Source organism: Typopeltis vanoorti, unplaced genomic scaffold (assembly GCF_054136105.1).
Source record: "Typopeltis vanoorti isolate ZY-2024b unplaced genomic scaffold, IOZ_Tvanoo_1.0 HiC_scaffold_24, whole genome shotgun sequence".
NCBI classification, from domain to species: domain Eukaryota; kingdom Metazoa; phylum Arthropoda; class Arachnida; order Uropygi; family Thelyphonidae; genus Typopeltis; species Typopeltis vanoorti.
In genome coordinates, this window is record NW_028328064.1 from 2744773 (window position 1) to 2771661 (window position 26889).

Sequence of the window (26889 nt, forward strand, 5' to 3'; positions counted from 1 at the left end):
ACTCGTCCAACGCTTTCTTTTTCTTTATAACAAGTGGCAAGAGTAAAAATCCTGACACACCAGCATGAGATTGGCTAACTCATCGTCAGTTGAAAAGTCTTGAGAAAGGTTCTTTGCGAACTAGACGAGATTCGAACCAGGTCTTTCGAGCCAGAGGGGAGCGTTGAAACTGACTGAGCTTTTCGCGTGAAGCATTGTCACAACATGTGGACAGAGGCTGTTTGAATCAACTGATGAGACGTCAGCGGCCTCTTTAGGCAAGTACACTAATCATGAAGTTACATCATGCGAAACTTTGTTTGCTCAAGCTTGGGTAAAAGATTCAAACAAAATTGCTTGGGAAGTAAAATATACTTCAATTAGAACTGAAAAATCTTTCTATTAAGGAAATGTTTATGTTTTTATGTTCATGTGAATGGACAATTGTTTTTAGTTTTATTATTTTATTATTCAATGAAACCGTCTATCTGTCTGTAGATCATTCTTCATCTGATAATATACCTATTACAATTATATAAACGAGTAGACATGAAATAGGAACGAAACAGTAGATTAAGAGAACGTAATATTTTTTAAATATCCTCATTATAAGCAAGCATAAAGAGTGACTCCTGAAACTATGCAATCGCTTGTGTCGATGATTCGCGGCGACTCAAGTTAGAGATTCAGATGCTCTAATGTGAAGGAAGCACATCATCACGAACAGCAATTTACAAAAGCAACAAAACCCTTTCAGATAATCCCATTAACAAAAAGTCAAGTAATAAACACCTTCCACACCAAAATGCTACACTTCTTACAGCACGCACTACATTTTGAGCGAACGAAATGCAGGTATTTCAAAAAAAAAAAAAAAGGAAATTCTGTACTACTAAGCGCTTTTACGACTGAGTTCCTTACAATTACACTAATAACTAAAAGTCAAAGAATCTACGATGAAGGAGAAGGAGACAACTATTCGTCTCTGTCTTCGATAATCTAATTCAGATTCAGTTGAAAATGTCCAGAAAATGCGATTTCCTTTTAACTACCTTCAAATCGGAATTTTCGTCTAAACAAATTGATAATACTAACGTGGGAGCTAGTATTACATCGGGAGGATTTACTGTTTGTAGTTGAAATGATTATCTTTAGATCAAGCAGACATGAATTACAGATTGGGATCTGCGAACTCTGAATTGCTAACAAAACAGGTGTCTTAAACTAATCAACGTGCGTATTATTAAACACAAAACTAATAATGAAATTGAAGAAGATTTTCTCAGTACTTCCTTAAGACAATTGATGTCAAGGGATCAAATAGCACGGAAGATATCAAAGGATGAAAAATACTTCGTTGCGAAGGACATCGACGTCTTCAGTCAAAAGAGTTCTAACCAGGGTGTTTTCGCCATATTGAGATATGTTTGTGAAAATATAGCACATAATCGTTTACTAGAAATATAAACTAAACGAAACAAAAAAAACTTGCACAAACGAACTTCTGATTTCTTGAAACTATTAATAATGAGGTTGCGATATCGGAAAAAAGTTCCTATATTAAATCCCTATTAATGTATTCTTGCTTATATTTTCTGTAACCTTTGATTCCACATAAGAAATGTTTATATGTGTACAAGATATTCAAATAAATTATGAAGGTGACACGCAGATGAAGGTCTGTGGGAAATTTGTGATTTGTTTGTAAGGAAAACTGTTTAATATGAACAACAATACATCTGTTAACAGAGTTTCAGAGACAGGCTATTGTGAAAGCACTTGTACCAAAGCACCAGATGTACTCGTTTCCGCACCACCTTTGAGGTAGAGTATGAGGCGCGCTTTTTTTAACGTGGTATCCCCAGTAGGCCTATTCCACGATCTCATAACATAAATGTGGATTGTGTTGGGAAAAGCACTACAAATAAGTTCTCGGATTAAGAATTTCAGTTTATTAAAAAGTGAAATTTCTGGTTTTTGCTTTCCATCCCTTCTCGGGGTCATGAAAGCGATACACTTCAAAGCCATATCATACATACTGAGAAACTTATAACCTCCTACATTTTGAGGGTACATCAGTTAAAACGATGGTGCCGCAAGCAGGTCTTCAGTTAGAACATGAATCCGAACCTGTCAGTAACGAGTTAGGAGGCTTCTCAGTCAACTGGAGTAAAATCTACCAGCGTAATACTCTGCCAGCTGTTGTCTGGAGAGGAACACCGAATAGTGGAATATCGGAGGGAGGGAGAGAGTGTGGAGACCAGGTTATAGCAAGAAGGCTGGTTACTCTATGAGTGTTATGCTCAAGAGTCTATCTCCTCCTCAGTGCCGACTCTTTCCTTTCATCTAATCAGGAAGTAACTGATGATGAACTTTTTGAACAATGACAGTGACAGCACGAAGAAAAGGAATATCCCTCAACTAATTCCACTATTTTAATGCACATTTTAATGCACAACGTTGTGCATTTTAATGCACAACGCAACCAATCAGTACATACAAAGTATGCCACAACCTGCTGATTCAAAACTGACCTTCACATCCACTTCACTAACATCCGTCGCATTAACACCAACATCAATGACAAAGACGTCTACCATCAAACTACCGACCAATTGCTATCAACTAAATCTCCTCCAAAATAATGGAGAATATCTTCCATCACCTAGAGTCCCACCGATGACCAGTATGGATTTCGCCATTCACAATGGACAGCTGAACTTCCATGACCACCAACGGACATATGAATGGAAAGGTGTGGAACCACTTGTGCTTTCTATCTTGACATTTTGAGTCTGCCTGGCATCGAAGCCTGATAAACATACTGCCATCCTTTAGTGATTCTTCTGACTCTCTCGTTGTGGTTCGTTGATTTCTTTGCTTCCTTTCTTCGTTCACTGCGTGTTATGGTTAACGAGTTCCGATCTCCGAAATTCATCACCATCGTAGGAGTCCCTCAGGGATCTGTCTTTCACCTAACTTCTCGCAATTTACATTAATGACTTATTCTAAGTCACCACTAATCCTATCTCCGCAGCGTTGCAGATGATAGTATTCTCCTTTCACCATACGCCATTGACCAACCTTGCATTGAGCATAATCCGAAGAATGAAGTAACTAGTATTTCAAACGACCAACATTCTTACTTTCAATTAGGGAGCGAGGAAACTCTTGACATATACGTGCAATGTCGCCAAAACTCAGTCTTGCTTTTTATTTATAAACGAATTCCCAGTTCACAGTTCCTTACCCTTAGTAATGCACAAATCACCAGATAAGATCAGGAATTTATCCTTCTCTCTCTCTCTCTCTCTGCATGGATAAATTCACCTCCATTCTCTCCTGACAAAAACACATCACATCCCGAGGTTGCTCAGCATCCAAAAACGTAGACATTTTCTTTTATTCAAGATGGTATTTAACACCAAACCAACTACTCCTAATAATAAGCAAATCTCAAATCCTTCCATTCTTAGAACATTATATGTTTAGGGTGGAGCACTTCAAACTTACCTGCAAATTCTTGTAATATCCAGAAGAGAGGAATGGCAAATAGACGATCCCACGTTGTTCAGATTCACTTCAACCTCTATCTCACAGAAGACGGTTTTTTTTTTTTACAATTTATGTATATTCTAGAAAATCCTCAATGCTCATTGCTCTGCTGAACTTGCAACCATCATTCCTCCACTTTCTTTTGCACTTGTTAATACAGGCAGATGTACAGCACCAATTCACTGTGCAAGTGCAAATACACCTAACGTGCTTTTCTTCTTCCGCTTTTAAGCCAGCACTGGAAATTTCTTCGTGGAATGTTCTTTTCCACTCTGAGATAGGTTAGTTGAGTTGTTAGATGAAAATGTTTCTTGGTTATTATGATACTGTTCTGTTAGTCGAAAATAATTTCTGTTCGAGATTTTTGGGAGTACATTTCATGTCCGCCTCTATTTCCTCATTTTATGCATTAATACATTGAAACAAAAACAAATAATGGGTTTGAACTGACACAATGTATTGAAGTATTGAAAGCAGCACATTTCCCCTTGTGATGCTCTTTATAACGACTGAATTACCAAGATGAAAATTCGAAATTTTAACCCTACTTTATTTTCGTCTCCCTTCTTTGATCTTTAACATCCTCGATTATTGAAATATGTTTGATTTCGAAACGTTAATTCATTAAGATAATACGGTTGGTTTTACGTTAGTTGGAATATATATTTTGTCTCCTAAATGTGTGTTTTCTCCTTTCATGGCTTTGCATATTTTACGAGATGAAAAATCTGATTTAACAGGAGTCAAACCCTTCGCATTATTATCAGACCGACTAACTCAATTTCTGTTGAAAAGTCTTTATAAAGATCATCTTAGGTGAAATTTGAAACCAGATCTTAACCAACTCATGCCATCTTTAATACCGATTGAACTCATTTTCACCTTCCTTACACAGTAAAATATCACGCAATTTGCATTTATTGGTTTAGTGAATGTCCGTTTTAACTGCTAAGAAGATAGGGAAAGTGAAGAAGAGATTCCCTATGAAACGCGGCATTTATTTGGAAGTCTTCTTCGCTCTTTCGTAGCATCAAAAGTAGGCGGAAAATAAGAAATGGATTTATCGGTAATTATTGCTCCATGCCTCTCTTATAAAGTGTTGTTTACTGGAATTAATTGCAGTGCTCAGCATTTGCTTTTTAATTCTGCTTCTCAAAAATCATTGACCCCGATTTCCTGTGTCGTTTTCTCACTGCACTTCAGTGCATCAAGCACGAACTTCTTATCCTCCATATAAAGTGACACGATATAAAATGGTCATCGTATTTCTTTCCATTTGCAATCACTTTTTCTTTGCTTGCTTTCGTTTAAAATACTTCCCCATTTTCTCTCTCGGTTTCACCCACCCATCGAATTGCATTCCCCTCACACTAAACAAATCTGGCAATTTTCAATTTAACCAATTAATTACTTATTTCTTTTTTTCAGAAAATGCTGTTGTTCCGCTTTAAACGACACTCGCTCCGCAGATCTCTGTTTCGAAGAGTTTGGTTGCTTCGAAGATTGAATTGAGAAATGAGAAAAATTGAGAAATGACGAGAGAATGAGAGAGGGAGTAGAGAACAAACATTTGAGTGACGTGTACGCAAGAAAGAAAGAAAGAAAGAAAGGCAAAATAAGAAACTCGTGTGGCAAATGCACGCCATCAGGATTTGTGTTTCACATTATATCTTTGATTATTGAATAATCAAAATACAATCTTCATAATATATTTCTTAAAACAAACAAATAAGTAAATAAATGAGGCTTCGATCCCACTTACCTGATCACGAAAGAAACGCAATTGAGAAATATAAGAGATAGATAGAGTGTGTGTGTGTGTGTGTGTGTGTGTGTGTGTGTCTAAGTAGCATTCGCTTTTTTATTTTTACAGTTAGGCCGATCTGTGAGAAGACTCCATCGAACGCAAAATGAATCTTACATCCCTCATTGCACGCTCCGAATGTGCATGTCGTGAGTAAAGAAGATGATGGGAATTAATTGAAATATCATCATCAATATCCAGATACAGGTTGCTATTACAGCACTCTGTGATTAGGTTTAAATTATTAATCTCCTATCAACAATATTCCTCTAAATCAATCTATTACTTGTCGTATCTGACATTTCGTGCTTCTAAAGCACTTTAGACTGAAACAATCCACATACATCTTGGTCTTCGTCTGGACATCAAACAGTTCTTTGGCTAATCTTTCTACTCCTATTCTATTAAGCCACCGTAGATTACCTTTGCTGACACATTCGTGGATGCTATTAGTGTCAACTTAATTTCTGATATCTTCATCATTCTTAATATGACTCTGCCATGGATGTCATCGGTCCATTTCCCCCACCACCACCACCCCCACATTTTTCTCATATTTGTCGCCTCTAGTCTTTGATCGAGTGGTTTATTTCTAACCCCTTTGTTAGATTGATATCTTATAAAATTGAACACCGCCTTGTTAACCCTTAGTTAAGTGTTTTGGCTAATTTCTCTCTTATTCATATAAATTTATTCATCTTACTATGCACGATACCAGCCTTCTGTATTCTGTTGTCTATTTGCAGATTATCATCTTTACAAAACGTGTGCCTCAGCTGAAATATTTTACTCGTTCTATAGGATCTAGATTCAGACTGCAGCTGAAGTTTCATATTCTCCTGCTTAGTTTCATAGTTTTGGTCCTTTTTATTGCTTATTTTTATGCCAAATTTGTTACACCTTTTTATTCAATTTGGATAATCCTGGAGACTTGAACAAGGTGCCTTTAGAAGCTCAACTTCATCTGTATAAAGCAAAGAGCTACGCTTGAGATCTACACTTTTAATATCAGACCTAATGCTACTTTCTTTCGTAATGCGATCCATTTAGATGATGAATAAGAGCGGGGTTCATGTGCATCCTTGTCTTATCTCTGATTATACATCAAACAATCTTCCTTCATTTCCTTCTGTTCTAACTGCTGACTTGCAACTTAAACATAGACGATGTATTGTTCTGTATAATGCTCCATTTATCCAATATAATTGTAGTGTCTTTAAGAGCTTTCGTTTTGACTCCTTGCAATATGTCTTTTCCAAATCTAGAAAACGTAAGCACACATTCTTGTCATATTCCTATCCTTTCTCAACTATTTGTCGTAAAGTGAAAATCAGTTCCTGGCAGCCTCTATTTGCCTTGGACCCAGCTTGTTCTTATATAAATGTCTCTTCCACAAACGTTCTCAGACTCCTTTCAAGCATTCTTGCACAAATCATACCTGGAAGTCTCTTACTCTCAGTGCTGGTCTGTCTACTCGTAGTATATAAATTTCTCTGTGATTTTCACATTCCGTTTCATTCTCTTTTTTTACAGATGAAAACTACGAGAGCTCTTCTCAACGTATTTGAAATCTCACCTTCTGACCAGTCGCTCTGAATTATGTTCAGCTGCTGCGAAACGTTTATATCTCCATACGTAAGCATTTCTGCTCGCACATTTGCTCATTTGAATTTTCTACTTGAAGTATTAATATGTATTCCTGTATGCATTCCCCTTGAAAATGTTCTAGTATGGTTCTGCCACTGCTTGATTCTTTTAACAGTTTTTTAAAGTAATTATTTCGGACATCCTTATCTTCAGTTTTCATGTCATCTTTATTATCTTTGATTTCTTTTAGAGTACCTTTTCCTACACCTCGAAGCTTCTTCAGTAACCTTCAGAACACTTTGCCACCTTCCTGATATCTATTTTTTATATTTTTACCAAAGTCTTCCGATGAGTTTTACTTAGCTACTTTTACACATACGAGTAGCTTAGCTCTCTTACATTTCTTTCTGTATTCTTTTGAGGCATTTGCCGATTTATTTGCTAGAAACATTTTTATGCTTTCTTTCGAACTGCTTTTTTAACTCCCTTTTTCTGCCATACAGGTTCTTATTTTTCTATCCTTACTCACGACTTCACCATATACCTCTGTAATATCTAGCTGAATCAATGTCTCCTTCACAGTTTGTCAGTGGAATTCAAAAATGTGCTTCTTGTTTTCAAACATTTTCAAAAATTCTTCAATGATGTTTGTTTACACGAGTCTACAAGTTTACCCTTAAAAGCTGCCCAACTTTAATTCTTTCTAAAACGCACCCACATACTGTTCTTTTCATTATAATTTCCATTTTTATCCTGCTTAGCACTTAGTAATTGTCGCTTAGAATTTCAAACCTTTGCACTCGCTTGTATCTTGAACCAGCACGAAGATATCAATACCAACAATGATATGATCGATGAGGATTTTCTTATTTCTTGTGTCTTCTCTCCACTTGAAATTGTGCATATCTTCATGATGCCGTATAGTGATCGTAATGACTAGTCCGTGTCCTGAAGAGAAATCCAATAAATACTTTCTATTATTGTTGGCTTTGCTCTTTTTTCGAAATTTTCCCAAAATGTTCCAATATGTCAGGTGCAATTCATTTCCTACTTTGCTGTTCAGATCTCCACCAAGGACCACTTTTTTCATGTTTTCTCAGCTGTCTGGTCTAATGACAACACATTCCTCGACTTCGTCTTTAGAAGAACCGTTTGTGAGACCATAAGCACAAACCAGTTTCATTTTCTATTTCTTCATTTTTTGTCCATTTACACTACCTAAAACTGCTTTTAAATCAAGACGTTTATTTTCATGATAATTCTTCGTTTGAATAATCTGAACATAAAAAACTAAGAGTACAAATGCTTCTTAATTCCTCCGAACTGTCTGCATATTTAACTGCGAGGGAGCTTTTCAGAGGTTTCTCAAGTATTGGCGATAAATATGTTGATAGATTGAATAGCCGAGAAAATGTCAGATGTTACAAAAAAAAGGTATGGAATGTGATGAAAATATCATTACATTTTAGCTCGTAACTGGCTGTGATTGTTTTATTATGGTTATTATTTGTGAAGGGAATGATCTGTTTTATGAATCTATCTCAGTGGGAGATTCCCATTTACAAAATTCAATATCTCCGTGAAACTGAAAGATTGATGCGAAACCTAATTGAAGAAGGAAATGAGCTTGAAATACCGTACTGGGGTACATGAAGGGGTCGCTTCGTTCTCTTCCCAAGAACGTACTCATTCATGAGGTTTTCTTTCTTATTTCTGTCCTTCTTTTTGAATACATACTGGACAGAGCTTTTATCTGGATGATAAACTTCAACAAAGAACGCATTGGAATAAAACATCCCAATTCATAAAGTTGATCGCATGAATAATGATGAACAAAAAGTTTCGAAATAGGTAATGCGAACTATTAAAAAGAGTGATTAAAGGTCATTTCGTAATTACTTAGGTCACATGTACAGTAAGACTATATAAAAACAGAAAAAAAGAAAGAAAGAAAGACAGGAGGGTCATTTCTATTTGTTCATCTGTTTAGGCTGATAACAATCCAGTTTTAAATGAACGTCATTCGTAGTGGCAATTAGCAAAGAACCTGAATGTTCCTATTTGTTAATGAGGTGGTGTTATAAACTGCATGTAGGAATATTCAGGCGTTTCTTAGTCTTTCTTCCCTTCCTGGTGGTTTTTTTTTCTAAATTTAACTAATTTTATCTCAATAATATTTACTTTACTGTGTTTACGATACTCTTCATTGTAATCTTGGATTTTTAGAAAAGGCTTTACAGGGACACTTCATATTTATCCATAAATTTCTTTGAAATCAGATTCAGATCGTTACGAATAGAATAGAATACAGATTATTCCAATAGGAAAGGAAGAAAGACTAAGAAAAATCTCAGGATAGATGCATTAATCTTTAAAAATGAAAAAAAAAAAAAAATCTGAAATACACAGTTTATAAAATCCAAGAAATGGAGAAAATGAACATTTACGCATAAAACATGAAGATATGAAGGAATCTTACAAGGGATGTCATATTTTCAATTTGAAATAACATCTTCTACGGTTCTTATCAGGGTACATTGGTCAAGGGCTCTTCAGCAGCAATGACCTTGAAAGGTATCCTTGGATTTCTTGTATAAGCACGATTCCAGATGAAGTGGTTAGCCGTATGCCTATAACTACACTTCGTATGTAAATTGCGTGTGCTTTCTTGGCTTGTTTGCGGGATGAAAACCCCGAGTTTCCAGGAGGAAAAACCCTACCATCCCAGTACGGGACTGACTAACTCAAGCTTCAGTTGAAATGCCTCGATAAAGGTTCGTTGCATTCTTACAAATTAGATACAGTTTAAAAAATATGAGCATATCTTTATCTAAAATACTTCCCGTAATTCCACTGATTCGAAGCTGTCCATGTTTATCCCTCTGGCATTAACCTACCAATAGCTTTGGAGATAATCGAATCTGTCTTCAAGTATTTCCCCCTTACGTGGATGCGAAATATCACTTACCTAGCAAAAATATTGTGATATATAATTATATGTTATGTAGTTAATATGTAGTATATTATTAATAGTATGTATAATAATGATCAGATATCGAAAATAAATTTGGGAACCGTTTTCAAAAAAGCCGTGCTACATGGTTGCCATGAGAAACTGTTTTCGGGAGTGTACACTGGACTGGAAAAGGATGACCAAGCAATAAACTTCTATTTCATAATCAAGGAAACTGCTAAAAGTAAAGACAACTTCAAGATTTGAGAAATGAAGTTGTTTAAAATATATTTTTCACTTATGTATCTCGTGGTCCAGTGATGATTGAACCAAAATGAAAATATATACAGAATATCACCAGAAAACTGATAGACGATCTGGGAAAATGGCAAAATATGAAAGAAATAATATCACAACGGAATCTGATGAAAGAAATCATTGAAAAGAAGGTGATCAAACCGTTAAAGAAATCAGAATGACATTAAGATGTAAAAAAAAAGAGTAGATAATAAAAAGGAAAAACATTCAAACATTTAAAGGTGGTAATTCGAGTCAGAAATATGGAATGAAATTTAGTAGAAAAAAAAGGTAAAGATACATAAATAAAAGAGCAAGGAGTCGAATTATGAGAACAATTTACTAGCATCTCAATGCAGAACTATAAGCAAATTATAAAACATCAATTTTTTCTAGTGAACAACAGCAAGCAAAGCTCTAATGTATTATAATGCTGGCCTACTTTACCATTCTTTGAACTTACGGAAAATGTATATGAAACACGTAGCACTTACTTAATAAAAAAGTTAATTATTTCCTATAAAACTTAATGAAATTTAAAATAATAGCAAAGTTTTAAAAATAATGGTGTTAAATTAACTGAATAGCAGTATATAGAAGGAATCAATCGACCGTGAGATGCGGTGATTGATTCATTCAATCCAATACCCTTGGAGGGTAATGGATGGCAGTGCTGTAGCCAATGAAGTTCTAACTGAGGCTCGGGTATTGCTGTTACCCTCCTGCCATGATCAGAGCTTTAATAGCTCAATAACACCTTATCCCTACACTTGTCCTCTACAGATAACGGGGAAGATGAAAAGCATTCTTGCTTCGCCCCTTTAAGCCAGTCCTTATAAGGACTATAAGGACGTTCATTTTATTATATGCTTGTGTCTAGCATAGCATATGATTAAAAGCGTTGGGTCATTCGAGATTTTTGCCACTTTACACGCACCGTGGTCGACTGTCAGCGAGGTTATCGTGAAGTGAAAACGTGATGGAACTACCATACCCCTCGTCCGAACTGATAAATCGACACCGGCAAATTCTCAAGCATGTTGTCACAGAAGTGATTGTTCAGTTAATGAATAGCCATCTTGCTAAAAACTATTAACCTTTTATATGCAGCATTACCTCTTCACCATATGTGGAAACTCGTGGATGGGAAGAAAGTACTAGACGTGCTGCACAAGCTGAATAGGAATTCTGCAGTAGGAGCAGGTGGGATATCAGCATCGATGCTAAAAGAGTGTTCAACTGAACTGGCTGTTCCTATGACTAGGCTACATAATTTGAGTCTCAGAACAGGGAAGATTCCACAGGAGTGGAAAGAATGTGAGGTAATCTCATTGCACAAGGGTGCGCAAAGGACCACTGTATCCAATTAAAATAATTTAGCTCTCTTCAAACTAAATTTTAAAATTTAAACAAAATATCAAAGAACTGAAATTGATAATAATTAGTTTTAAATTTTCTAAATGGGTCTTAAATTATTATTTTGATCTAATTCGTAAATCATTTGCTCTAAAATTAGTATTATTTCACTTTTCATATCAATTTCACTGTTCATAGAAATTAGCACTACCCACAATACGTTCTGTTTAAGACACGAAATGACCAGATCAATATAACTAGAAACTGTTTTACATTGGAGCTCGAGATATAATGCTAACCACATCGAAATAAAATTATGAAATTAAAAAACAAAGATTAAAAACTTAGCTAAACGTCCGGAGAACAAAACTCAAAAAATCATTGTTTGAGCATATAAATCATTGGATTACATGTCCACACATAAACTCAATTATTTTTCACGTGCTGGCTACAATACAACATCATGATATATGATTGCCAGTTAATTCCCGCTAAATCAGCCTAAATTTCTTTAACAATATTATTTTTTAAAAATGAAAAAAAAAAAAAACCTAAATGTTTATCTAACCTGAAGAGTAATCTGGAACCAGCGCTACTGCAGATATAACCCCTTTCGTATCGAGTTCGGTCCAATGTCATCCTCCTTTGTAGAGCTTACTTCTCGGTCTCTTTGAGCAGTTATTGTTCTCTAAAAATGAAAATCTCGCATCATTGTTGAAAATCAAATAAAACAAGCGTTTGTATTCATTATTGATTTATTATTGTTTAAACAGATTCGAACAGAGCTAGACGTCATAACAATTTGCATAGTGCGGTCTTGAGAAAGCATCTAATACCTACACTACTTAACACCCTGTCATATAATCTAATAAAAAACATTTAAACAATTACAAAAAATTAAAATACAAACAGTGGAAATTCTCCTAACAACATCCTAAATACACCGATAAAAGCTAGCAAAAATAAAATAGTGATAATAATGTTACATCGATTGATAATCCTACTGTCTCTGAAGAGCTCACACTAGCTTCGAACTCTGTGACAATATTCTACGCCATCATCCTTTCAATACTAAAATTAGCATACAATTCACTTAATATGTTTTATTACTTAATTTACTTTACTTCAGCCACATAATTTACACACACCTATTTAAATTTTTTTAACAAATTAATGAAATATTAAATACATATTTCATATCATTTTATACCTTAGGATCGTACTTTGCTAGTGGCATCATGCAATTACCTGGCAAGACTATCACGTTGTTACGCACACTCTTTTTTTTATTTTATTTTTATTTTTGTTATTAACAGTATGTTCCTCTTTCAGGGTATGTTTAACTCTAATTATGTTAATAGAAACAGATAAATAAAATATTAATAATAAATTTGTATAAGCTAAACTAAATACATTTCAACTGCTAAAATATTATTATTATTGATATTATAATTATAGTATTATAGTTATAAAAATTTTATTATTATTTAAATATAAACAGCTAATAAGCTTCGTTTCGGCGAAATAAACATTATTTAAATTAAGGGGATATTAAATCCCACATTGTTTTAAAACCGAATTGCCAAAAGACCAATTGCTGATTGATAAAATGATTCTGAAAAATTGCAAACGTAGAAAAGCCAACCTTCATATGGCTTGGATAGATTATAAAAAAGCGTTTGATTCGGCGCCTCATAGTTGGATTTTAAAATGCACAGAACTATTCGGTATTAGCGAAAACGTGCAAAACGTTTTGCAATCCAGCATGAAAAAACTGGAAAACAACGTTGGTTATAAATAGAGAAGAAATTGGAGAGGTAAACATAAAAAGGGGCATCTTTCAAGGAGACTCATTATCTCCTCTATTGTTTATATTGTCATTGATCCCCTTAACTAGAATTTTAAATAAAACTGCTCATGGTTATCAAACTGCGCAAAAGAGTGCAAAAATATCTCACCTTTTATACATGGACGATCTGAAGTTGTATGCAAAATCAGAGAATGAACTCGAATCATTGCTTAATACTGTGCACATATTCAGTCAAGATGTATCAATGGATTTTGGCTTAGACAAATGTGCAATCGCTGGAATAACACGAGGAAAGTTTAAAGATCTGAACGAAATAGAGCTGCTCAATGGTGAAATAATCAAGGCAATAAAATTCGAAGATAGTTAAAAATATTTGGGAATTTTAGAAGCATCACAAATTCTGCACAATAAAATCAAAGGAAGAACCAGAGCAGAATACGTATGACGACTAAGAAAACTCCTTAATTCAATGCTTAATGCTGGAAATGTAATAAAAGCAATTATGCTTTTATCACATTTGTTGAAAGGTCCATTATTGAATGGACCCAGCTAGAGGTGGAAGATGTAGACCGAAAAACTCGAAAATTCACAATGCACCATGCCCTCAATCCTGGCAGTGACATTAATAGGCTCTATCTATCACGCAAAAAAGGAGGTAGAGGATTATTATAAGCAAAGCAATTTATTGAATAAGAAAACGAAATTTGAATTATTATCTGCAGCAAACAACGGAAATATTTGTAACTGAGGTAAGGAAAGGGGGTTTATTTAAACCCATGGAGACAAAATTGGAATACAAAACCAACCAAGTAAAAGTGTGAACCGAAAGATGGAAAAATAAGGCATTGCATGGAAAATACCTTCACAGCATAGAGGACAGCGCAGACAGCACCTTGACCTGGCAATGGTTGATTAATAAAGAACTAAAGAAAGAAATAGAATCGGTAATTTTTGCAGCGCAAGAACAGGCCATTAAAACCAACATTATGAAGGCAAAAATACAAAATATTCAAGAAGACAGTAAATGTAGATTGTGCAAAGAAAAGAAAGAAACGGTAGATCACATTATAAGTGGATGCTGTAAAATCGAACAAATTGAGTACCGTAAAAGGCATGATAACGTAGCTAAGATAAACCACAGGCATTTATGTAAAAAGTATGGGTTTGAAGTATCTAAAGACTATTGGAAGGATAAAGTTCACCAGAAAGTGGTTGAGAATGAAAAAGCTAAAATACTCTGGGATTTCAAAATCCAGACTGACAAAAGCTTGGAATGTAATACACCCGATATCGCAGTGGTTGAAAAACGCGAAAACAAGGGTGTTACGTTTATCGAAATATCCGTTCCAGGCGATAGTCGGATTGACGACAAAGAAAATGAAAAAATTACAAAGTATCGCGATTTGCAAGTCGAAGTTGAACGAATCTGGCAAAAGAAAACGAAAGTTGTTCCCATAACAACAGGTGCTTTAGGCGCCATCTCTATAACATTGAAAAAACATCTAGATGCACTCGAGTCAGATGGATTAAAAATTGGGCAGCCGCAAAAGGCCGCTTCGTTCAGCACAGCTTTCATTTCAGAAAGTATTTCCACAACCCATAGGGCCTTGGGTAGGGCTCAAATTAGCGGAATATAATCAGCTTTTACTTAAGACTGAGGAAGCAAATCAAGCTTTGATGAAAATATTATATATATATATATATATATATATATATATTTTTATTTTCAGCAGCAACAACAACAAAAAATGTAAACTGCAACTTGCACGCAAGTTATTTACCTTGCATAATTGTGAAGTTTAACTAGAAACTATTACTGACCATCACAGTAACATATCTAGTTACTTTGATCGTTAGTATTACTAATAATATATCAACTGTTGTTCTATACGAATTGTGCAAAATATTAATTGTGCAAAATATTAATTGCAATCTAAACTTTTAAGCTTTGCACTTTCATATACACCACCCAATAACCGATGTCCTTATGGCGATGCACAATGATATGACAGGTATGTATGTTAAATAGCATACATGAATGACGAAGATTGCATAACTGATTAAAAATTATTATTATTATTATTAACTTAATGAATTAATTCCACTTTAACAAAACGAAAGCAGTACTCAGCACTGAACTTTTTGTATCACGTTTTTTGTTTGTTTGTTTGTTAAGTTTTGTTCGTTTTGTTTGTGTATGTGTAATTTATTTGAAAGAGAATAAATATTTTATATTAAATATTAAAATAATAATATATAATATAAAAAGGAACGTTATTATATTAAAGCCCGTGACTAATTGCTACATAAAACTCGAAAAATGCGTATCTTTTATTTTATGTTATTCATATCACATATTAAGATAATAATCAGTTATAATTTACTCTCAATCAAACCGTTGCTGGTTTCTATCTATGCTTTCGTATGTCAACTTGTAGCAGATGGATCCTTCTGATGCAGAAATTCTTTTTCTTCAAAATATGCTCCTATGAATTTCGGTTTCAGGTTTATAGCAAGAAGAAAATAAAGATTCGTAAGTTATTCATTAAAGAAAGATTAATAATCAAAGCACTAAAATGTAAATGAGAAAGCAGGCGAGTTCAGCGTAAAGAATTCCGATTAATTACTTTTCTTCTTTCTGTTTCATGAATTCATGAGAATGAAGTATGTGCAAAGAAGGACAACAGAAAAAATAATTGCTTAAGGATGAGGAACACGGATGGAAGGTAACGCATAGCAAATCATAAACTGAAGATAAGAAGCATTGCGCTGGAGGTAAAGTGTCAAGAAGTTAAACAGAAAAGGATAAGATATATTATCCAACATTATTACATGAAAGCAACTCATAACGAAGTGAACATGGACAACATAAAAAGAATCATTGTTAGGAACATTTTCCATAAATATCCAAAAATCTAACTAATCGACTAAGATCAGCAGGCATTCTCGAATATTCTAAAAGTAAAAAGAATGAAATGAGAGCATAAACACTCTAAAATGGGAAAAATAAATGAAAGAAATGATAATTGAAGAAGTTTCAAAGGCTACATTTATAATTGGAGTTCCATCAAATTGGAAATTAAAAAACTACCTACTGAAGGCATACTGAAACAAATAAAAGAATATTATTTATATCATACATATTTCAAGTATCAAAGCCATGATATGACTCATTAAAGCTTTTTTGCATGCTCATAGAAAAACACGTTGAATATAAATATCACCAAAATAATACGCATTAATATTTCTATTAGCAAAAGTAAACACAATGTATAGATATGTATATAAATACTACAACTTCGCTATTGATACACACACTGCTGCCTGATTAAATTGGAGGGGTGGGATGCTCCCAAGTCAGTGAACTGTGTCAGGAGTGAAATGGTGCAAGAAAGGAACTAACAGAGTTTGAAAGAGGCGTTGTGATAGATGGCCATATTGCAGGCCTATCTGTTAGGCAATTTTTTGATGCTGTACACAGGACATGAAATCGGCTCACAAATGTCTCTCCTCGCTCAGGCTCGCTTCGACCTCTATCTCAGGGATGAAATGTTTCATCTGTGCGTCTCTTCCGAAGGTTCTTCCATGATCACTGCACCAATAAATTGCCAAACATCATTGCTCCGCTTGCTATTACGCCTATGAAAACAAGAGCAGCAGCAGTTGTTCAACACCCTTTTACGGTACAGCCGCAAACTCATCGAACTGCTTCTCCCCTTCTCCCATTTATTACATTTTCCCGTTCTGGAACAGCTTTCTCCATGATATGTGTTCAAGTGTTTCAACGCTCTTTATGAAGAATGTCAATAAGTTTCTTCTTTCTCAATTTTTGTCTGCACCTCACACGGCGATGGGGTGCTATAGGTTCTATTTCCTTTCGTGTGTGGGATAAATATAACAAAAGAAAAGCCCGATCACACACACACACACACACACACACACACACACACACACACACACACACACACACACACACACACACACACACACACACACACACACACACACACACACACACACACACACACACACACACACACACGTGCGATTATTTTGACATCCATGAATTAATACGTAATGGATGTCCATTACAATTACAAATTGTAGTTGGTTATTCTTCATCTTAGCTTCGTATCTGCTATTGTTTTGATTTTAAGAAAGAATTAGGTGAAAAATACTGGAATTGTTTGAGATTCCTCTGTGCTATCTGAGATTTCCTCAGAAATTAATATCTTCCGTATAACTGAGTTCGGATTTGTAATAATCTGCTAATACCAATGGGGGAAAATTAGAGTAATCATCTTTTTTTTACAGATTTCATTATAATCAAACATTATAAAGTAATGAATATGTTCAGCTCTGTCAAAATTCATGCTCTCTCTCTCTCTCTGCTCAACACAGGTAACTTTGTTTGTGCTTAAACAGCATTACTATACGCATGCGTGCTTTCACTCAGCAGTGTATGCATACTCACAATGGAATGTAGTAATATTTCATTAGCAATAAATACGATTATATTTCAAAATATCAACCGAAGTAGTTTAGGAGATTCTTCTTAGGGTATTTATCGCTTTTTCTGCTTATAGGAAGATATCACTACCGTTTTCACTTTCTTTTCATTATTTTCTATGAATATGCCCTACGAAATTCCGTACTGCATAATCATTACGCTATTCTAATCATTGTTATGCAAATTAGGTTTTTGGTATTATTTTTATAACAGGAATGTTACTCAGCTGAAACAACGATTTACCTTGGCTTCATTTTAACCTCAAGCTGAATCTTATCAAGAATGGGGACTATTCTTTTCAGTTACAGACTTTCTGTAACTACACTAAAACGTCTAAGTACGTAAAGTGGACTGCAATTAGGTGTGTATGGCGATTGTTAGGCAATCACTTCTGCTTCTGCAACGTTAGCGACATTGTTGCGAAAGTTAAAAGAATTCAGTGATTGTTTAAGAGTTAACTTTATTTTGATTCACGACATTAAAATTCAAATTAAAATTGAATATTTTACATCAGTGACATCACGTTAGAAATTAGAATAATAAGGGATATGTTTTATGATATTTTCGGGTTTCATCATTCTTAAGTCATCTTTCTGTTGCCATCGTCAATCTTCTTCTTATTTTTTCTCACGCGTACATTCCTTTTCCTTTCCTGTTCACTAATTCTGTTGCATTTTTCATGCCACTGCTGAAAAGGAGAAGTTGTAAACCAGAAGAAGTTGTTCATTTACGCTATTGTAAACCAGATAATACTGTATGTCATATTAGTCATAAAATAGTTTGTGACATCCAAGGAAATCGTATAAATCAATTATCTTTAACTTAAAATATGTGCATCGTTACTTTTGTGCATTGCTTCAGCTCACCGACATCAGTCAGAGTATCTCAGTACTCACTTAAACACAAATACTAACTGCCAGAATCATTCTTTCGCCTGTCTCCGTAGCTCAAGTAAAAAAAAAAACAACTGATTGTTACTGTAACGGTTTCATCTTCGAATTCCGAGAACGGATTGGTTTCTACTCTGAAGTCGTTTTCGTAACTATTGACTTTATAATGTTTTCGTTTTTCTTGAAAATAAATACCACCGCTTGAGCACCGGTGATAAACATCACAGCTTGCGTTGGAAAGACAAAACATACTAGTAACTTAAGTAAAGTGTGTGTATTCTCCTGGCCAGCGTGATGGATGAAAAACCCTAGTTTCCACGACGGAAAAACACTGACCTGTCGTGGAAACTAACCAGCACGTATCGGGCAGGATAACTCAAGCATCAGCTGAAATGCTTGGGTAAAGTTCTTTGTGTTCTTAGATATTAGATACTTAACTATATATTAAAAAATCAGTATGTCTTTATCTAAAACCCTTCCCATAATTCCACTGATTCACAGTTGGCCATGTCGATCCCGCAGGCATTAACCTACCAATGGTTTTGGAGATAATGGAATCTGTCTTCAAGGATTGCGACCCTCCATGAATGCGAAACATTACTTACCTTCCAAAAAATATCGTAATATAAAATTATGTAGTCATATTCATATTCATAGTATTCATATATATCATTATGATATATATATGAATGATCAGATATCGCAAATAATTCGGCAACCGTCTTCAAAGAAAGCAGGGTTACATGGTCGCCATGGAAAACGTTTTGGGAACGTACACTGGAATTGGAAAAGGATAATCATGCTAAGCTATAAATTTGTGAAGACAGCTTCAAGATTTGAGAAATTAAGTTGTTAAAAAAATGTTTTTCACTTATCTGTGTCCTGGTACAGCGGCGAACGAATCAGATTGAAAATTTTATTCAGAACATCGCCCTCAAATTAAGGGAAAAATGGCAAAATATGAAACAAATAATGTCATAATGGAATCGTGTGAAAGAAATGAAGGGAAAGGTGATAAAATTGTATAAGAAATTAGAATGACATTAAGATGTAAAATCGATGGAATATGATAGGGAAAAACATTCATAAGCAAAGTAATTCGAGTAAGAAATACGGAATGAAATTTAGTAGAAAAAAAAGGTAACGATATATAAATAAAAGAGCAAGTTGGTGAATTATGAGAGAAATTCGGAAGGAACTCATTGCAGAACTGTAATCAAATCATAGAACATCAATTTGTGCTATTGAATATCGATGCAAAGCTTTAATGTACTGTAAATCTGGCTTATTTTACCATCCTGTTGGAAGTCCATCGCTTCCATTGTATATGAGAGGTATCATTTATTGCAGGACATTTGCTTTTATAATAGAAAGTTTAATTATTTTACTTCAACAAATAAATTAGAATTTAAAATAAAAGAATGATAAAATGAAGGATACTATTTGAAAAATTAAAAGATTAGTAAAATATTTTCATACACTTAATACACCAATTTTGAGATTGAATAGAGTTTCTATCTAATGTTTTATACAAAGAATTAAATTCGTTGACCTGGTGAGATGCGGTGATTAATACCCTGGGAGGGTAACGGATGGCAATGCCATTGTAAATGAAGTTCTAACTGAGGCTCGGCTATTCCTGTTACCCTACTGCCATGATCAGAGCTTTAATAGCTCAATTAAATTATACCTTATTCCTATACTGTCCTCTACAGATAACGGGGAAGATGAAAAGCATTCTTGCTTCGCCCCTTTAAGCCAGTCCTTATAAGGACTATAAGGATTGAATTCGTATGGTTTTGGATTTCCATTGAGTTTGATCAGATGGAATGTTATTTCTATATTAATAATGTGAGTTTGTGAGTCGAATTTGAATTACTTTTGTAAGTGGTACTTGTTGCAGATGAGTTTTGAAAATCTTGCCATTTTATGCTGAGGCTTTTATCTTAAAATTTCACAGTTTTGCGAAAATACCGGCCAAACTATTAACTGCACGGTAAGCGTTCTGTTTTTATAGCTCCTGACACTTCACATTGATAGATCTGGACAAACAAATAGATGAGACGATATTTGAGGTCAGCCAATGGTCAGATCTAAGATCTACAATGTCCAGTTTACAAATTGATTACACAAAGGCCAAAAATGTGGATGAGTGTATCAAGATACAACCCGCCAAGGTGACAGATTATAGAAAAGTAAGAAAGGAAATGGACGTCAGAGGTATTCAGTACCATACCTTCTCATTCAGTTCGGAAAAAAATTTAAAAGTGATTCTCCGTGACATCTTTGAAGAAATAATTAATCCAGAAGAGATAGCTTCTGATCTTAACTAACAGGATCTGCCTCCTATAAAGGTCAGCAGAATGTATATATCTGACAAGTCTCCCATGCCGTTAGTCCTTGTATGGATCCACAACATATACAAAAATTACTGAGATAAGAGCCAACAGGCTTCACTTCGGCAAAGTAAAATTATTCAAATTAAGTGGATATTGAATTCCACATTATTTCTTAGCCGAATAAGAAACTCAAAGATAGAAATTTAAGAGTTTCATGCCGAATATACAACTGTTCTATATTCGGCACAACACAGTGGCATCCATCATGGTCCTATATGAGAATGATACAACATTATTAGCCAGATCTCTTCGGCCACACCTTGTTACTAAAACGCTTCCTTCAGTTAGAGAAATGGTTCTCCAAATGGAGACTACATGTAAATCCCCAAAAGACTTCAGCCATTCTCTTGACGAAAAGATCGTTATCTCCTGCAGGAGACATCTTACTATTCAATACTAAAATTCCCTGGCAGACAGAAACAAAATACCTCGGTGTCGTGATTCACAAAAAATTAACTTTTAACCAGTATGCAAAGGAATCAAAAACCATCGCCCAGATCAACCCCCTAATTAACAGGAACAGCAAACTAAAGAACAGAATCAAATTGCTTTTATACCAGCTGATAATTCGTCCCATAGTCACTTACGTTTCTCCATCCTGGAGCCATACCTCCAACACTATCCACAACTGCAACGCATACAAATCAAGCTCTTGCGAATGATTCTAAACGCTCCATGGTTCATCAGAACCATTCAACTTCATCGAGATACAATCTTTAGCAACGACGTTTTTCCTAAAAACGTCCATACACCCCAACTATCTAGTTCAGCAAGCTGTATCCTACGAAGCAACGGATATATTCAAACATAAAAACCAAAAGCCTGTAGTAATGCATAATCTCCATGCCCATTCAGGGCGAGCAAACTGCTCAAAAATTTTTTCCTTCACTGTAGCCGTAACAGATAGCGGGGAATATAAAAAGCATCTTGTTTCACCCTAAAGTCATTAATGTTAATTTTCAATTGAATTCCTATTTGTGTGCCTAGAATGTGGCGAAAGTACATTTGTTTACGTTTATTTTGTCCGTATCCGTGTAATGTAAATTATTTGAAAGAGAATAAATATTTTAAATAATGTTACTATTTTTCATATTATTATTAATATAAGGCAAGACGAATTCGGCTTCAGATCTGGAGCCGAATTTGTGTTGTCTTTCCTCTTTTTTCCTCTGTAAGTTGATCACTGATTGCTAAAGAAAACTCGGAAAATGCGTGCTTTTTTATATCATTCATATCACATACTAAGATAATAATTAGTTTTAATTTTCCAGTAGCAGAACCGCTGCTTGTTTTTGTGTAGGTTTTCAAATGAAAACTTCCATCACTTGGATCCTTCCAAAGTAGTTTTTCTTATTCTAATTACGTTGATATGAAACTCAGTTCAATTTTATATCAAGAAAAGTCAAAGATTAGTGAGATGCTTAATGAAACAAAGATTAATATGCTACAAATGAGAAAGCAGACGAGTTCAGTGTAAAGAATTGCAATTAAATACTTCTCTTCTTTGGGTTGGACTGATTGGATTCATGAGGATGGGGTCGATACAAATAGGGATAACGGAAAAAAAGGTTGAGAGTCCTTCAGAAAGTTTCAAGAAATTTTACAGAAAAAAATAACACGAATTATTATCCTACATTATTACATGAATGCAACTCATAACCAAGTAAACATGAACAATATAAGACGAATCATTTTTCAGAACATTTTCCATACATATCAAAACGTAACTAAGCATCTAAGGTCAGCACGTGGACTAGAATATTTTGGAAGTAGAAAGAATGAAATTAGATCATACAAACTCTAAAACTAACCGAAGAGAAAATAAAATGAAAACGATGATTGAATGAGTTCCAAATACTGCATTTATAATTAGCGTTGCACCAAATTTCAAATTTAAAAACAAAACGATCCACTGAAATCATTCTGAAACAAATAAAAGAGTTTTATTTAAAGCATACAAATTTCAAGTATCAACGCCATCATATGACTCATTAAAGCTATTAGAATGCTTACAGAAAAACATGTTGAATACAAACATTGTAAAAAGAATATGAATAATTATTTCTGTTAAGTAAAACTAAAAATAATTTATAGATAGGAATATGAATACAACAACTTCGGTATTGATATATACGATAATATATTCACACTGCTTCGTGAATAAATTGGAGGAATGGGATGCTTCCAAGTCAATGCAATTGCCTCCGGGTGAACTGGTTGCGAGAAGGGAACTAACGGTGTTTGAAAGAGGCGTTGTGATAGGTTGTCATGTTGCAAGCTTATCTGTTAGAAAAATTGTTGATGCTGTCCAAAGGAGATCAATTCGGCTAATAGATGACCCCTCGCTCACAGGCCCACTTCAATGTCAGTCTCACAGATGAAATGTTTCAGACGTGTGTGTGTTCTGGAGATACTTCTAGGTCATTGCTCCAGTGAACTGGCAAGCATTATTCTTCCCCTAGTTGTTAGGCCTGACAAACATGAGATTATATCAGCAATACAAGATTTACAATTGTCAAATAACACCGTCACAAGAAGAATACATGTCATTTCAATGGACAATCAAACTCAGTTAAAAAGTGACTTGGAAATATGTAACTAGTTCTCTTTACAATTTGACGAGTCAACAAATATATCAGACACAGCACAGTTAGCAGTTATGGTGAGCATGGTATTTAGTAACTTCACTGTAAAAGAAGATCTATTGAAAATATTACCCATGAAAGGATGAACAAAGGGTGAATATATTTATAATACATTCAGAATATACGCCAAGTCCATAGATATGCGTTTGAACAAGCTGTCTGCGATAACTACTGATGGGGCACTAGCAATGGTTGGCAATATCAATGGATTTATTGCACTCTGCAAGAATGATCATTAATTTCCAAACTTTATGTCCCACCACTGTATTATCCACCAGGAAGCTTTGTGCAGTAAAATACTGCCCTTTGGACATGTTATTAAAGTTGTTACGAAAATAATCAACTCCATTCGAGCAGCCCCTTTGCAGCACCGCCTTTTCAAGGCTCTATTGCAAGACATTAAAGATAAAGAACCTGATCTCATCCTGCATACTGAAGTACGTTGGCTCAGTAAAGGTAAAGTCCTTACAAGATTTTTAAGCTTAATTGAAGAAACAAAAAAAAATCTTCACGTCAAGAATGACACTTTTGATGAACTCAATGACTTTTGCTAGCTGTTGGATTTATGTTTTCTCACAGACATCGTGGAAAAATTGAATTCTTTAAATTTGGAGTCGCAAGGAAAAGATACACATGTCGCTGAAATGATAGGCTCTGTAAACTCATTTAAAGCAAAACTGGATTTGTGGATATCACATCTACAGATGGGATCTCCCTTCATTTCCCAAATATGAAAAAAATGGTAGGTGATAGTGAATTTAACTTGTCACCGTTTGTTAAACATCTTCAAGTGCTTAAAGAACAGTTTGAAATGAGATTTCAGGAATTTACTATCATCGAGCCAATGGTCTCCTTTTTTATCAATCCTTTTACTTGCCAAGTAAATATAATGGAAATAGCTGCATGCATTGCAAAGCTTGTTCAAGTAAATGCTGAAGAACTGGAGCTAGAAATGTTGGATCTTCAGAATGACATTACACTAAAATCCCATATAACAGATGAAAACTTCTGTAATCTAGTGGATAGAAAAACGTTTCCATTCTTAAAAAGAGCAGCCTACAAGATAAAATCGTTTTTCGGTTCCACATACCTTTGCGAATCATTATTTTCAACCACAAATATCATAAAATCAAAATATAGATCACGACTCACTGATGAGCGTCTTCATGATTGTTTAAGAATTGGAATATCATCATATTCTCCTAATTATGAAGCACTGTACAATGAAATACAATGCCAAAGATCACACTAACTTACATACATATATATATTTAACTTTTTATATAATGTAAACTTTTAAGTAATAAAACATTTCATTATAATATAAACTTTGTATGTATTCATTTAACAAAATAATTCAAAAAATGTGCTTGAAAAAATGGATGCTACCCGTCGCCACACCGGTGTTTCAGAATCTGCTCTTGGAAACAAAAAGGTTGGGAACCCCTGTACTAGGCAAATACCAATTTTAGTTTGTTATTCTTCATCCTAGCTTCATATTTGCTACGGTTTTAGTTTTAAGAAAAACCTGGGTGCAAATTTCTGAAATTGTTTGAGGATCCTCGTATCGGAGATTTCCTCAGAAATTAATATCTCCTGTAAATATATGTGTACCTTAATCATATACAATTCTTGTATTTTTCACTTTAATCATAATTCTTCTGAACTTCTTACGATTATCGATCGAATTCAGTTCAGTAGTCACTTTGTTTTCTTCCTTTTCCTTGAATGTGCCCTAAGATTTTCCGTATTGTATTCATTATTAACTACACTATTCTAATCATTGTTATGCATATTAGTTTTTTTGGTATTATTCTTACCACGATCTGCCTCTAATTGAGTTCAATCTCGGGCTGATTCTTATTAAGAATGGTGACTACTTTTTTCTGAGCCTTTCCGAAACTAAAGGAGGACATCTGTTTACGATCATAGACTATAATTATGTGTAAAGGGCCATTTGTTAGGCAACAACAATCGCTGATGCATGAGTATCACTTCTGCTCCAACATTGTTAGTGACATTGTTGCCAAACACAAAGGAAAGCAGATTGATCAAGCGTTATTTCTTTATTTTTTATTCAGGATACTAAAATTCAAATTAAAATTGAATGGTTTACATTTGTGACATAATGTTGTAAATTAGAATAACAACGGAACAACCGGCTATTTTTTCTAGCTACTCACTGATGAGACCTCAAAAAAGGTTGAAACCGGTCTGGGTAGTGACCTCTCCTCATAATGTAAAGCAGTATTACATCTTCTAAGAGCTGTGTGTTTTTACATTATGAGAAAATATCAAGGATAGTGAGGGATCTTGCTCCACCTTTGCTTCGAGTTGTCTTGGTGTTGTACGACCAGGTGGTCACTTACGCTTGGATTCGCCGATAGTTCTTCTGCATGAAACTCTTAGATTTTAGAGTTTCGCATACTGGCTGTAAAATAATAAGAGATTTATTTAAGTTAAGGGATATTACATCCCATATTGTTTCTTAGCCGAATAAAAAACTCAAAGAGTTTCATGCCGAATAGTGATCGGAGCTTGCTCCACCCTTACTATGAGTTGCCTCAGTTTGCACTACCAAAAGGGTCAGGTGTTGCACTATCCGGGTATTTGCTTACGCTTGGAATCGCCGAACTTTATATAGTTTCTATATTCGGCATGAAACTCTTTGACTTTCTTATTCGGCTAAGAAACAATATGGGATATAATATCCCTTAACTTAAATAAGTTCATGTCGTCAAATTGAAGCCTTTGGCTCTTCATATAATTAATAATAAGGGATTTTATCCCCTTAATTGAATAACGGAACAAATTTTAGAAATTAGTATTATCAAATAATTGGAAGTAATTCCTGCATCACCAGTGGAGCGTGCTCTTGTGCACAGTACGTGCAAGACTTAGTTGAAATAAATTACTACAAGTAACTACTCGGAGAGGAAATGGAAAGTTGTTGTTAATGAGGATCTTTGGTGAGGTGAAACTTGTGCTCACGAGAATATTAACTTGATATTGAATATAACTTTATTAACATCGTGACATGCTAAAGATATGGAGATGCTTATCCACACACACACACACACACACACACACACACACACACACAC

The 26889-nt window shown here is 34.7% G+C and overlaps 1 protein-coding gene across 1 annotated transcript; it reads left to right on the forward strand.

Annotated features, from left to right (window-relative positions):
* Positions 1–24524: 24524 nt before the first annotated feature.
* LOC150092172 (general transcription factor II-I repeat domain-containing protein 2B-like) lies at positions 24525–25037 on the forward strand. The gene has a single exon (XM_090415220.1). It carries the CDS (start codon positions 24525–24527, stop codon positions 25035–25037), a length of 513 nt encoding a protein of 170 aa, XP_090271346.1.
* Positions 25038–26889: the final 1852 nt, after the last annotated feature.